This window comes from Schistocerca gregaria, chromosome 5 (assembly GCF_023897955.1).
Source record: "Schistocerca gregaria isolate iqSchGreg1 chromosome 5, iqSchGreg1.2, whole genome shotgun sequence".
Lineage (NCBI taxonomy): Eukaryota > Metazoa > Arthropoda > Insecta > Orthoptera > Acrididae > Schistocerca > Schistocerca gregaria.
Genome location: NC_064924.1, coordinates 312,938,234 through 312,953,259, shown reverse-complemented (window position 1 = coordinate 312,953,259; position 15,026 = coordinate 312,938,234). Strand labels below are relative to the sequence as shown.

At 44.4% G+C, this 15,026-nt stretch overlaps 1 protein-coding gene across 1 annotated transcript in view; it reads right to left on the bottom strand.

Moving 5' to 3' along the window:
• The window catches only part of LOC126273327 (odorant receptor 47a-like), a 120,216-nt gene that overhangs the window by 66,769 nt on the left and 38,421 nt on the right, over window positions 1-15,026 (bottom strand). Inside the window, exon 4 of the mRNA XM_049976873.1 lies at window positions 11,216-11,424. Within this exon, the coding sequence (XP_049832830.1) occupies window positions 11,216-11,424 (209 nt within the window). The remainder of the gene's footprint in view (window positions 1-11,215; window positions 11,425-15,026) is intronic.

The following is a 15,026-nucleotide window of genomic DNA, read 5'->3' as shown; positions in this document are numbered from 1 at the left end:
GTCATGTTCCTTGAGCGAAAATGTGCACTTCTTGTAAAATAAATATTCAAGTGCACACATAGACGTAGCATTACTGGGTGTATGAGACTGCGTCAGTTACAAAACGACATAGTATTCGAATCTATATACACTCCTGGAAATTGAAATAAGAACACCGTGAATTCATTGTCCCAGGAAGGGGAAACTTTATTGACACATTCCTGGGGTCAGATACATCACATGATCACACTGACAGAACCACAGGCACATAGACACAGGCAACAGAGCATGCACAATGTCGGCACTAGTACAGTGTATATCCACCTTTCGCAGCAATGCAGGCTGCTATTCTCCCATGGAGACGATCGTAGAGATGCTGGATGTAGTCTTGTGGAACGGCTTGCCATGCCATTTCCACCTGGCGCCTCAGTTGGACCAGCGTTCGTGCTGGACGTGCAGACCGCGTGAGATGACGCTTCATCCAGTCCCAAACATGATCAATGGGGGACAGATCCGGAGATCTTGCCGGCCAGGGTAGTTGACTTACACCGTCTAGAGCACGTTGGGTGGCACGGAATACATGCGGACGTGCATTGTCCTGTTGGAACAGCAAGTTCCCTTGCCGGTCTAGGAATGGTAGAACGATGGGTTCGATGACGGTTTGGATGTACCGTACACTATTCAGTGTCCCCTCAACGATCACCAGAGGTGTACGGCCAGTGTAGGAGATTGCTCCCCACACCATGATGCCGGGTGTTGGCCCTGTGTGCCTCGGTCGTATGCAGTCCTGATTGTGGCGCTCACCTGCACGGCGCCAAACACGCATACGACCATCATTGGCACCAAGGCAGAAGCGACTCTCATCGCTGAAGACGACACGTCTCCATTCGTCCCTCCATTCACGCCTGTCGCGACACCACTGGAGGAGGGCTGCACGATGTTGGGGCGTGAGCGGAAGACGGCCTAACGGTGTGCGGGACCGTAGCCTAGCTTCATGGAGACGGTTGCGAATGGTCCTCGCCGATACCCCAGGAGCAACAGTGTCCCTAATTTGCTGGGAAGTGGCGGTGCGGTCCCCTACGGCACTGCATAGGATCCTACGGTCTTGGCGTGCATCCGTGCGTCGCTGCGGTCCGGTCCCAGGTCGACGGGCACGTGCACCTTCCGCCGACCACTGGCGACAACATCGCTGTACTGTAGAGACCTCACGCCCCACGTGTTGAGCAATTCGGCGGTACGTCCACCTGGCCTCCCGCATACCCACTATACGCCCTCGCTCAAAGTCCGTCAACTGCACATACGGTTCACGTCCACGCTGTCGCGGAATGCTAGCAGTGCTAAAGACTGCGATGGAGCTCCGTATACCACGGCAAACTGGCTGACACTGACGGCGGCGGTGCACAAATGCTGCGCAGCTAGCGCCATTCGGCGGCCAACACCGCGGTTCCTGGTGTGTCCGCTGTGCCGTGCGTGTGATCATTTCTTGTACAGCCCTCTCGCAGTGTCCGGAGCAAGTATGGTGGGTCTGACACACCGGTGTCAATGTGTTCTTTTTTCCAGTTCCAGGAGTGTATTAGTCTCTATACTTTTAGAGCCCTCTGACCGAATGTTTACGGTGTGACGATATCTGCTATCAGCTTTGTCCCCACAAATCGGTGCATGTTCGAGGAAAAATGGCCCTATAAAAAGAGAAAGACCTTCCAAGTGGAGAAGCGCAATTTGCCACCAATTGCTTGTGATACAGCGGTGGACAGTACCACCGATCCCCAGCTTGGACAGCACGCCACCCCTCGCCAAGTAGCAACGCACCATTGCAACAACTTAGTGTCTCTATCTGCACACTGAACGCTGTGTAACTGTAGGCCATAGAATTCTGTACAACGTAGTTGATCACCCACTCAATGCCTGCCTCCATAGTTGAGTTGTCATAATACGTAAACTGATGGTGGACGGGGGAGGGGGCGGCGAGAAAGGAAGGGGATGCGAAGGAACTATTGTTGTGAGTTGCATCAGGACTTTATGTGGAATCACCGGCCTACCAGGCAGTTGTGTTATCACTCCATCACCTGGACATAGTGTTTATCGCAGTTGTGCAGATTATCTCAGCATGTCTCCCGGCCGTCCCAGACCCTCATCTAACGCCACCTTTCTGCAGTGCCCATCTGTGTCCTCCATATCGCTATTTTGAGGTTCCTGCAGGAGGTCAGTCGCATTTGTGCACCTGCACTGAGGGTGGTGCATTTATTGCCCATCGCAGTGAATCAATAATATGAATGCGTAGTTTCTGTACTTTCAGATGTGTTCGAAAGAACAGAGACTGCACATTCACAGAGCTGAGCTGTCAGTGCAGCAGAATGCCATGCGAAGGGCCTGGGTTCTATTTCCTGCTTGGTCAGAGATTTTACCCTCTCAGGAACTGGCTATTGTGTTGTCATCATCATTTCATCCTCATCGACAAAGAAGTCGCCGAAATGGAGTTAACTAAAAAGACTTGCAGCAGGCGACCAGTCTATCCGATGGGAGGCAGCGTGCATGTAACAACCTGCTCGCTGTACAGCTCATGCTACATCGAGTTCGCCATGAATGATTCCAGTTTTACCCAGGTTCCTCCGAGATCTTAGCCAATGCTCCTATGAATACATTAGGATTCATATCAGAGTGTCTTCCTTCACCACACTGGAGAAGTAATCATCTTTGTGATAACGCCTGTTACCTTGGGAATTAAAATCAGGAGTAGGTAGTTTCAGACTGTTTTATGGGTAACCATCTTGAAGTCTGCCAAGTCGCTACTTCATGTCATAAAGGGAACTCGCTTTCTACTGACTGTCCTGTGTGACCCGACACGTTAGTCTACTTCTCCAGTTGTTATGGTCCGCACAGAATGTCGTGGGTGATAGATGTGCAGCTGGCAGGGCAGGCGTGGGGAGAGCGATGGTGGTGGGGGTTAGGGGTGGTTGTTGTAGAGGTAATGCTGAGCGCTGGAGGGGAAGGCTGTTCCAAACTGGAGCCTATGCTCACATTTTTTTGTGAATATTAATTGTGACGCTCCACACCCATAATTGTCTGGTGACCATTCAAAAAGACGTACGGTCACCTCTGCTTTGGTCAGTATGTAAAATGAATACCGCCGAAACTGTAACGATTTAGTTTCGCCTGCCATTTGTTTGTTTCTTAGAAGCGTTACAGGTGGTTAATTTTGAGTAAAACCTACACATTTCTTTGGTTGCCAAGTTAAAATTTGTTTCTTTTGCCAAAACACAGCGGAATTTACACGGTCTCACCTCACTAACAAGTTGTGCATACACGGCTGCGAGAGAATTCTGAAACTGTGGTTTATTAAATGAGGAACTGAGGAAAGTAAGGTCGGTAGCACATCCTCGGTACAATGAAACAAGTGACGTCTTCACTTATGTTGTTCCAAAATCCATAGCGTTTCTCATTTCACCAGCTATCAGTGGCCCTTAGCAATTAGTATTTCATCGAAAAAGTCTGTAGTTACTGGAAAAATACGATAGATAATGAATTTCTACTTAATAACGAAATGATAAAATACTCTCCTCTTTGCGTGCTATCATTTGCCAAAATCTCATTTCGATATCTGAAACCGTTTATGAAACATAAGTAATTTTATGGGTATTTCACTCTGGTTTTATAGCCGGCGAGGAGCGATCACAAATTAGTGAGCTACGTCAAATCAGTTTTCTCGAGGTTGGTGACAGATACTTTTACCCAAGTCTAAAGGAAAATTCAGCGTGCTAGCTAAATTTCATGCACAACAACATATGTAATATGCATCAAACGCAAAATCATAGTGACCTCTATTTTTCATTGCAATTTTTTTCGAATTTTGCGCAGTGTCTTACTTCCATGTAAATTTCACAATAACTATGACCATTGACGGAACGATGAGCACATCATCATGACCCTGACATATAAAGCTGTGAGTAAAGCAAAAATGAAACTTTTTTAATAATAGCTTCTGTAAAATCGCTTGAGAAAGATTGCAGGGCGTTAACTTCGATTCTGTCATCTCTGACCGATCAAAAGCACTAGTTGGCCTTCCCTTCTGAACAAACGAATGAACTCTCCCAGTGCTTTGGACGAGAACTGGCCCTTGCGCATTGGTCACTAAGCTGTGCGGTCTCTACTCATGTCTCACTTTCAAGGAAGGTACTCGTGTCTCATACGTCAGGCGAGCACTGTCGTGGGTGCGTTTACAAAATCTCTGCTGTAGTTTCGTGTGTAAACACTGACTGGTCTGTCGAAGGACTTCATGCTGACCACAAACGGCCTCTGATACTAATAGTTCACATGCCACTGTGTGAGTCGCCACCTGTCCCATGTTAGCTTGTTTTGTAAGTTGCAAAGCCGTATAGTACTCGTTCTAGTAAGTTTACATTTTCTGTGTTTAATAAGTTGCCACTGAGTACACTTACCCAAAGGCCTGATACTCTGATAATGCTGCCTAGAGTGCTCGTTGTCCCATTATCCTATAAAAAAGCATTAAGTGTGGACTGGATAGTTAAAGATAGCCTTATGGACAATTGCTGTGCAGTTTACACGGTTGTATCGTGGCTCCATACAGTCATTCTGGTAGCTAGTGAATCCCATTAGGATATCACAGCCCGACAACTCTAATGACGGCCGCGGCCGAAACTGCCACCTAGGGTTGGAAGTACAGTGCCGTTGGGCATCCCCCTGACTGCCGACTCACTGGATATGTCCCCAGATCAGAAATAGTCGAACTGCCCAAAGTTTACCTGGCTCAATTACTGGGTCCCACATGGACAGTGAGACGCCATCTGGAGCAGCACTGGTGGCGGCTGGTGTTGCAACATCCCTTGACATGGCATTAGGGAAAGGCACACCTCTATGGGTGCACCCATTGACACCTGTGAACCTAGGGGTGGTAACACATAGTGTTTATAGATGAATAACTGTTCTCTGTACATCACCATGGAGGCATCCACATGTGGAAGTTCTGAGAAGAATGAACATCGTCATACTGAATTCGCCATCGTCATACAGGCCAACATCTTGAGGTGATTACATACCACCGTCTCTTCTGATTCGCCTATGCAGTTATTTGGACAGCTGGTCTCTACATTTATGGTGTGTTTAGGCCATTGATTGACGCTTACCTTCTTTCAACAAGATACCGCTGGCTGTTTCCAGTGTTATCCCGACCTCCCTCTATACGGAAGGTATCCTACCACCTGGCCAGCACGTTCTCTACATCTTTCACCGGTTAAAAGCTGCTGGTCAGCGATTTCTCGAAGTTTGGTACGTCACCAGTATGATGAACTCTGGAAAAGCATAAAATGATATACCCTATCTGTCATCCAAGCTCATTTTGACTCAATGTTCCACCGGTTTAGAGACATTGTTGCTATCGGAGGTGGCTGCTCTGTGTACTAAATACCGCCTCCACATCATCCAGATATTTTGCAAAAACAGACATAATGTCTTATGGGATAACAGCAATCAGTGAGTTTATAATGTTACTTAAAATCCGTCTTGATTGCAAATTTTTTTATTCATATGACCGATTTCGGTTCATTCAGAACCATCTTCAGATCTGATATTTCAGTTACAGGAGAAACCCGTCCAGATCCAGCAACTTTCACATTCTACGTAGCACCGAACCGAAACCGGTCATATGAATAAAAAAAAATTGCAATCAAGACGGATTTTAAGTAACATTATCCAGATATTTACTCGCGTATTGTATATATTGTTCCTTTTCATGCGTTTTCGCTGATCTTAATCCTATTATTGTTTGCGATTTTGCGAAAAGCCACTCTTGAACAAAATTGTGCAGTTATCACCTTGTAAAATGACTGAAATAAACTGAGAAAAGGCTTCCCACTTTCATTACTTGCCTTTCAACGTCTACTTCGATGTAATAATACATCTACACACCAAAAGAATTAGTGTTTCCACACAGATGTCAGGTAAGTTTTTGATTAAAATATTCATGGTTCGAGAAAGAAAAGAGGTTTATGGGGCAAACGCCAAGAAAACATTTAGTAAGTCTTGCTAGTATCTCCTTTTTCTTCGTTTTAAGAGAAGATGGTACATAAAATATATTTGCTCGTGGAAAAGTAACTTGCATTTAAGTAAATTTCATTGAATTAACGAAATCTTAATTCGTTAGGCCTAAGATGCAATACAAAGTGAGAAAAAACTATTTCCTCATATAACAGAATTTCTTACTGTGATTTATAAATATCACACAATAACCAAAATGACTGAAAACAACAATTAATTTTACTACTTCCTTCATGAAATGAGGATTTTTTAAATATTCTACCCTACTATTTTAACTATATAAATAAATGTCGAAGTACGAACTAACTCTTCAACAATGTTGGGTTTTGCTTTTAGAATTTACTTTAATTCAACAAAATATTAACTTATGTAATACAACTGCATATATCACATGAAATCTGTACTGTGTATGGTCTGAAAATAGTAGGAAATGCAGCTGATACAGAGGCCAAAATCTGAGAAAGCATTACAAATTACAACTGAAGTTACGCATGAAAGACGTTCGTTATTTTAGACTGTAAGAAATGACTTCATAACGATAGAGGAACATTGTAACAAAGGTTAGAACAGTTTTTAGCTGTGTAATGTCGTCCAAGAGTCTATGAAATAGCATTCTCTATGTATCTCGTGATCCTTTTTATGATCTGAGACATGTGCTATCTTTCAGATCTGATGTGCAGTCCGTCTTCATTCGTTAAAGTTATAAGCATATAAATTACATTTGACTGTAATAAACATTTATAACACTTGCTTTCTTTCTATAGCGATATCATACAGTGTGGCTTTTTTGGTCTAATTTGATGTTTTCTTGTACGCATCAAATCGTTATGTATTTAAAATGTAAGTGATAAGTTTCAGAATCGGATTTTCTGATTTTATTTAATTATTTCTTCAAATGTTCAAACGTTCAAACGTGTGTGAAATCTTATGGGACTTAACTGCTAAGGTCATAGGTCCCTAAGCTTACACACTACTTAACCTAAATTATCGTAAGGACAAACACACACCCATGCCCGAGGGAGGACTCGAACCTCCGGCGGGACCAGCCGCACAGTCCATGACTGCAGCCTCTAAGACCGCTCGGCTAATCCCGCGCGGCTTTAATTATTTGTGTTGCAGATTTTCCTACATGTCTTACTAGTAACAATATCGTTTTACGAAACGTTTTGTGAAGCGCAGGCATCAATTTATTGATTTAAGATGACATACGAAACTTTCTGTTTCTAGTTGTCTCCCAGTTGCAGTGTCATTCTTTCTTAAGCAGCTTGTTTAGTATTTTCTCCACACATGCTATCCCACATGACCAACAGGTTATAAACGGTTCAAAACACGAGAGTAATATTTTCAACGAGTCCAAAGATATCCATAGATGAAAATGGTGGCGACAGTTTGGACTGCTCAGTAGTGCGGTTAAGAGCACCCTTACTAAAACATCCTAGGCTGAAAGCGGTTAAAATATTTAAGGTTATAAATAAATAATATAAAAGCCCAGTCACTCATTTTTCTTATTTTTTCAAAACTAATAACTGTAACTATACTGCTTTCGTCGCAGATCGGTGTATTTTTCTTGATGTCTTCAAAAGTAAGCAGTAGTATCAATCGTCGCTAATCACGCTGAAATATTGTTAATACAGTATAGAGATCATGTCTCTATGGTGTCTTTGTCTTAAGTTAATGTATACCTCGACTAGTCCCACGTCCATGAGGATTCTCCTTCTTGGTAGGGTCCATGGAACGTGATGAATGAATAGATGAATGAATGAAACTTTTAATAGAAATATGCGGGAAACAGGGCGAACTGGAAAGCTATAGGAGGAGTTTTAGCATAGTTTCAGCCCCATAGTGCTACAATTATGTGACGCTAGAGGCGAAACCTTTATGCCGGCAACTGCTACCATATTCAGGTAGGCATAAGCTGACAGATTTATGTCTGAAGTATTATTAGGTTGGTGCATCAGTTCGTAGTGTTTCTGTTTTGCAAGTTGGTATTCCTACTGCTATGAGTTTATTTATCGATTGTCATTTTTTATTTGTAGTTCACTGTTAACTATTTGAGTCTACATATTGTCGTATTGTTATTTGGAGATGGTGTGTAGAGCAATGGAAGCTAGGAAACGGAGTGCCAGGCAGAGAAAAAGGAACATTTACGACATATTATTCTGTTTGAGTTCAACTGAGGGGCGACAGCTGTAGTGGTAGCCAGAAATATTTGATCCTTGTTGGGGCTAATGCCATTGGACGGAGCACAGCAAGAAAATGGTTTTCTCTTTTTAAGAAGGGTCGATTTGACATTAGTGACTTTCCACGTTCAGGAAGATATTTGGGGTTTGATGAAGATCGTATACGTACGTTAACTCGCAATGATATCATTGTATTCGAGACCTGGCAAACGCGATGAACTGTGATCATTCCACCATCGTGCGACATCTGCATGCAATGGGGAAGGTTCAAAGATCGGGTGTGTGGGTACCACGTGCTCTAAACCAAAAGCACAAAAATCAGCAGGGTGCCATATGTGCATCTCTGCTTGCTTGTCATCAGTGGGCTTGTGAACAACACCGATCATTTATATACTGTATCGTTGCTGGTGGCGAGAAGTGGTGTCTTTATGGTACATAGGAAAAAGAAAGGAATGGCTGAGCCCAAAAAAGCAGCAATTCCCCGTAAAAAGACATGAGCGTATTCACAAAAGAAAATGTTATGCATCTGGTGGAACAGCGGCGGTGTGGTATACTACAAATTACTTCCCCAAGGTGTAACAATCACTGCTGACATTTATTGTCAACAACTGAAACGTCTTGTAGACGCTGTCCAAGAACAACGACCAGGAATACTCTCTGAAGTGATGCTACTCCACCAACACGCCCGCATGCATTCTGCTGGACTGACAGAAAACACTAAGGAGTTGTGTTGGTAAGTCGTTCCAAACTCACCTTATTCATCTGACCTTATGCCTTCAGATTTTCACCTCTTCTGCTCCATATCTAACAACCTTCAAGGAACTTCATTTCCGGATGAAAATGCGCTCCGAACGTGGCTCGACGGGTCCTTCGCCTTGAAACCACGTGATTTCTATAGTTGCACAAGCGAGAAGTTACCCCAGCTTTGACAGACTGTTGTAACTACTGAAGAAGAATATATAAATGATGACTAAAGTCTCTGTTCTGTATATTAAACTGCGCTACGAACTTACGCACTAACCCAGTACCTCCGCAGCATCCAGAGATCTTCGCGTCTTTGCGTGTGCGTTGTAGCTCTGGCAATAGGCGTTATAAAACTGCACAACTGAAGTTGCATGTACGTGAAAAGCCCTCTAACGTCCGTTTTACAGGAGAAACTTACCTGGCCAAAACCAGTTACTCCCAGTGGACGCGCGTACCTCTTAAATCAGCGAGTGGATGATATCAGTGATCGCTCGACTGCGTCGAGAGTAGAGCTCTGAGGTCTTAGTACGCTGCAGACTGCGCATGTGCATAACAATGGACTGTGGCGTCCGCTAACATAGGAATTTAATCTATTCTCACTATACTCACTCATGTTATAGTAATGGATTGTGCTCTTAAAAAAAAAAATTCGTTTTACAATATCTGGCCATAGAAAAAGGTGAAAAAGGTGTACGCTGGCTATAAATAAAAATGTAAATAAATAATTTTTAATGAAAATGGATTCAATAGTAAAAACGTCAGATCTACTGAAGCACAATAAATTTTAATGTTATTTTGCATGTAAGAAATAAGACACAAAGGATAAAGTAAAAAGGCGCTATTTACTGCTTTTTAAATATTATTTGATGTGTTTGTAGGTATGATACATATTTTATCGAGCAAATATATGTTGATATTGTGAAATGTTTGGACGACACTTTTCGTACCCCTTCAGTTCTCAGCAGCATGGAGAATTTATGACACTACTTCTGTCACGGACACCCGCTTTATATTTTGCTTTGGTGTTAAGAAACTCTATTGTCACTGCTAGCCCCTTAATTCCGTCTGTAATTTCGACTTCATAAACATAACAGTACCGTTCAGGTGCCAAAGTGCACAGCAGACAGCTCTCACAACACAGTTTTGGGGTCGACGTGAACGTTACACGCGACAGAAGTTACTCAGTACAGGAATAATACGCCAGGGGCGGTGCTGTACATTCAGTCCTCGTGTAAGAGGGGCTAGGCTGGTTCCTCACTGGAAGCAACTACGTGCGCCTATGAGAACAAGCGATTTTTGCCAGTGCGATCAGGACGGAGAGTTTGCGTCGCCACGGACGCGAAACGCAAATAAGTTGCGAATTTGCGTTTTCCTAGAAAATGAAACCGCAAGCGCATTAAGTATTCAGTCCACATGTGCATTCTGGAAAGAGCGTTCAAATAAAGTGTTTTTATTTAACGATGATGTTAAGATAGACCGTTTATGGATCGCTAGGGGTAAAAGAAAACTCCTGAGTTTGCTGATAACTAAACGTGTAAGTGACGATGAAGAAGAGGATAATTTGCTCCACACTTATACGAAGCGCTGAAACAGAAACAGGAATATGCTTCGGACACTGCGTGAATTAACAATTTAGTTTCCTCGATCTTGAAACGCACCTGTAGTTTTTTGTTATCTGCTTATGAACTTGACCGTCTTGCAGCAACCGTTCCACTAGAACGCTGCATGCAACGGATTAGACTCATTTGCAGCTAGTTGGCCTGTCACACTTCACGTAAAGTGCTGGCGCAATACGCATTGTTCTCTATCGGAAAACACCTTCACTATTTTGTCACTGACAAGGAAACGATGCTTTTTATTGAACGTATTACGTACTACACGATGCAACAGTATCGCTCCTATGAAACTTCCTGGCGGATTAAAACTGTGTGCCGGACCGAGACTCGAATTCGGGACCTTTGCCTTTCGCGGGAAAGTGCTCTACCATCTGAGCTACCCAAGCACGACTCAAGCCCTGTCCTCACAGCTTTACTTCCGCCAGTACCTCGTCTCCTACCTTCCAAACTTTTCAGAAGCTCTTCTGCGAACCTTGCAGGACTAGCACTCCTGAAAGAAAGGATAGTGTGGAGACATGGCTAAGTCACAGCCTGGGGGACGTTTCCAGAATGAGATTGTCACTCTGTAGTGGAGTTTACGCTCCTAGGAAAACATCGGGGAACCGGCTCAGGAAACATCGGGGAGAGCACGCACTGGCTATGTACCTGAGGAGGTCGCTGTGATGCGCGACACAGGCAACCAGAAGTTTCTTGTGCTCGTCCGTGTCTGTGACCCGGCGAAGGCGGCGCAGGTTGTCAGCGAGGTAGCGCAGCTGGGCGCACAGCAGCAGATGCAGCCACAGCACGAACAGGTCGAAGAACACGGACAGCAGAATGTTCTGGAGGCCCGCGACGTACTGCAGGCAGTGCACCACCTGCGGAACGACGTCTCCACTTTCAGCAACTAGGCCTGATTCGTCCAACTGCGCGGAACGAGGTAGAGTTTATGGCGTTCACAGTGTCCTTGGACACTTGGTGACACTCATGTGTTTAGCTTTACCCACGAGCCAGAACTGAACAAAACCGCGATCGGCCAGATGAGTGGTGATCTGTCTTCAGTGATATAATGGGTGCAAAATCAGAGACTATCTTTGTACTATCTTTTAGAAAGTATCTCGAGACCAATATACGAGGGTCACTCCAAAATAAATGCACACTACATTGGTAAAAATAGTTTTCATTCTGCATGTGTGAAAGTTTTACAGTGTGTAGATAATCTTTCCAACTGTTTTCATACTTAGTTCAACCTGTTCCCGTGAGTGGCGCCGTTACAGCATGTCTTCAAGATTGCTGCCACACTTGACCTTCGTCAGAAGCAACGTGCTGTCATAGAAATCCTGTGCTGTGAAAACGAGACAGTGGGAAACATCCACAAGATGTTGAAAAAGGTGTATGGAGATGCTGCTGTCGATCGTAGTACAGTTAGTCGGTTGGCAAGCAGGTTACGTGATGAAAGCGGGAACGGCAATATTAAGGGTTGTCCTTGCAGCGGCAGGCCTCGTACTGCACACACCCCAGACAATGTGCAGAGAGATAACGAATTGGTGACTGCTGACAGATGCATCACAGTGGACGAATTGTCACGCTACGTTGGGATCGAGGAAGGAAGTGTTTGCAGAATACTGAAAGTGTTGGCGTTAAAAAAGGTTTGTGCCAGGATGTTTCCCAGAATGTTGACAGTGGCTCACAAAGAAACAAGAAAAATGGTATGCAACGAACTTTCGGAACAGTTCTAGAATGGTGGAGATGAATTTCTTGGAAGAATTTTGACAGGTGATGAAACACGGCTCCATCATTTTTCACCAGAGACGAAGAGGCAATCAATGGATTAGAAGTATGCAAATTCACCCAAGAAAAAACCTTCTGCTGGAAAAGTTATGGTTATGGTGTTTTTCGATTCCGAAGGACTCTTGCTTGTGGACATCAAGACAAATGCAACCACCATAAATTCTGATGCGTATGTGACGACAATGAAGAAACTTCAAGCTCGACTGAATCGTGTTCGACCACATCGGCAAAAGCAGGATGTTTTGCTGTTGCACGACAATGCACGGCCATATGTCAGTCAAAAAACCATGGAAGCGATCACAAAACTCGGATGGACAACACTGAAACACCCGCCTTACAGTTCTGACCTGGCTCCATGTGACTATCATCTCTTTGGGTTACTGAAAGACTCTTCGTGGAACAAGGTTTGAAGATGTGTATGCTGCCAAACAGTGGCTCTAACAGGTTGGTCCAGAATTTTACCGTGCGGGTATACAGGCGCTGGTTCCAAAATGGCGTAAGGCAGTTTTGACGGATGGAAATTATGTGGAGAAATGAAAATATTGTTCCTAAAGGACGTATCTACACAATGTAAAACTTTCAAACATGTAGAATAAAAGCTGGAGTTTAAAAAAAATAGTGAGCATTTCTTTTGGAGTTACCCTCGTACAACGCACAATTTACCATTAGATGTCACGAGAGGCGGATTTGCCAACATAAAAGGAGGCGGGGAGTAATGTGTTGTCAGTAGAGAAGAGGTAAGAGCGGTGTGGATCGGCAGGAGAGCTCAGTAATTTCAAACGTGTACTAGCCGTTGTACGAGGTGCATTCAAGTTCTAAGGCCTCCGATTTTTTTTCTCCGGACTGGAAAGAGATAGAAACATGCGCATTGTTTTAAAATGAGGCCACGTTCATTGTCAATACGTCCCAGAGATGGCAGCACCTTACAGCAAATGGAATTTTACCGCCAGCGGCGAGAATGAGAACTGTTTTAAATACTAAAATGGCGACGTTTTCCTTACTTGAACAGCGTGCAATCATTCGTTTTCTGAATTTGCGTGGTGTGAAACCAATTGAAATTCATCAGCAGTTGAAGGAGACATGTGGTGATGGAGTTATGGATGTGTCGAAAGTGCGTTCGCGGGTGCGACAGTTTAATGAAGGCAGAACATCGTGTGACAACAAACCGAAACAGCCTCGGGCTCGCACAAGCCGGTCTGGCAACATGATCGAGAAAGTGGAGAGAACTGTTTTGGGGGATCGCCGAATGACTGTTGAACAGATCGCCTCCAGAGTTGGCATTTCTGTGGGTTCTGTGCACACAATCCTGCATGGGGACCTGAAAATGCGAAAAGTGTCATTCAGGTGGGTGCCACGAATGCTGACGGACGACCACATGGCTGCCCGTGTGGCATGTTGCCAAGCAATGTTGACGCGCAACGACAGCATGAATGGGGCTTTCTTTTCGTCGGTTGTGACAATGGATGAGATGTGGATGCCATTTTTCAATCCAGAAACAAAGCGCCAGTCAGCTCAATGGAAGCACACAGATTCACCGCCACCAAAAAAATTTCGGGTAACCGCCAGTGTTGAAAAAATGATGGTGTCCATGTTCTGGGACAGCGAAGGGGTAATCCTTACCCATTGCGTTCCAAAGGGCACTACGGTAACAGGTGCATCCTACGAAAATGTTTTGAAGAACAAATTCCTTCCTGCACTGCAACAAAAACGTCCGGGAAGGGCTGCACATGTGCTGTTTCACCAAGACAACGCACCCGAACATCGAGCTAACGTTACGCAACAGTTTCTTCGTGATAACAACTTTGAAGTGATTCCTCATGCTCCCTACTCACCTGACATGGCTCCTAGTGACTTTTGGCTTTTTCCAGCAATGAAAGACACTCTCCGTGGCCGCACATTCACCAGCCATGCTGCTATTGCCTCAGAGATTTTCCAGTGGTCAAAACAGACTCCTAAAGAAGCCTTCGCCGCTGCCATGGAAGCATGGCGTCACCGTTGTGAAAAATGTGTACGTCTGCAGGGCGATTACGTCGAGAAGTAACGCCAGTTTCATCGATTTTGGGTGAGTAGTTAATTAGAAAAAAAAAATCGGAGGCCTTAGAACTTGAATGCACCTCGTATGTCACCTGTAACACAGTTCCATTAGAGACATTTCAGCTGTTCTAAAGGTGCCTAAGTCGACGGTTGGTGATGTGATTGTGAAGTGGAAACGCGAAGACATAACGACAGCTAAATCAAGACCAGACAGACTTCATCTACTAGCCAACAGGGACCGTCAATTATTGTGGAGGGCGAATGTAAAAGTTGTATGGCATCGTGGAAGGAATCACTCGCGAGTTCCAAAGTGCTACCATGAGTTCAAATGGCTCTGAGAACTATGGGACTTAACATTTACGGTCATCAGTCCTCTAGAACTTAGAACTACTTAAACCTAACTAACCTAAGGACAATACACAACACCCAGCCATCACGAGGCACAGAAAATCCCTGACCTCGCCGGGAATCGAACCCGGGAACCCGGGCGCGAGAAGCGAGAACGCCACCGCACGACCACGAGATGCGGGCACTACCATGAGTCCAGCTGCTACTACCGGGTGGTTATAATTAAAATTTCCCAATGTAACACGTTATAACACGGAAAATAACTACCGCACGAGTACCAAACTTGGTAGCATTAATGTCCAGAGTA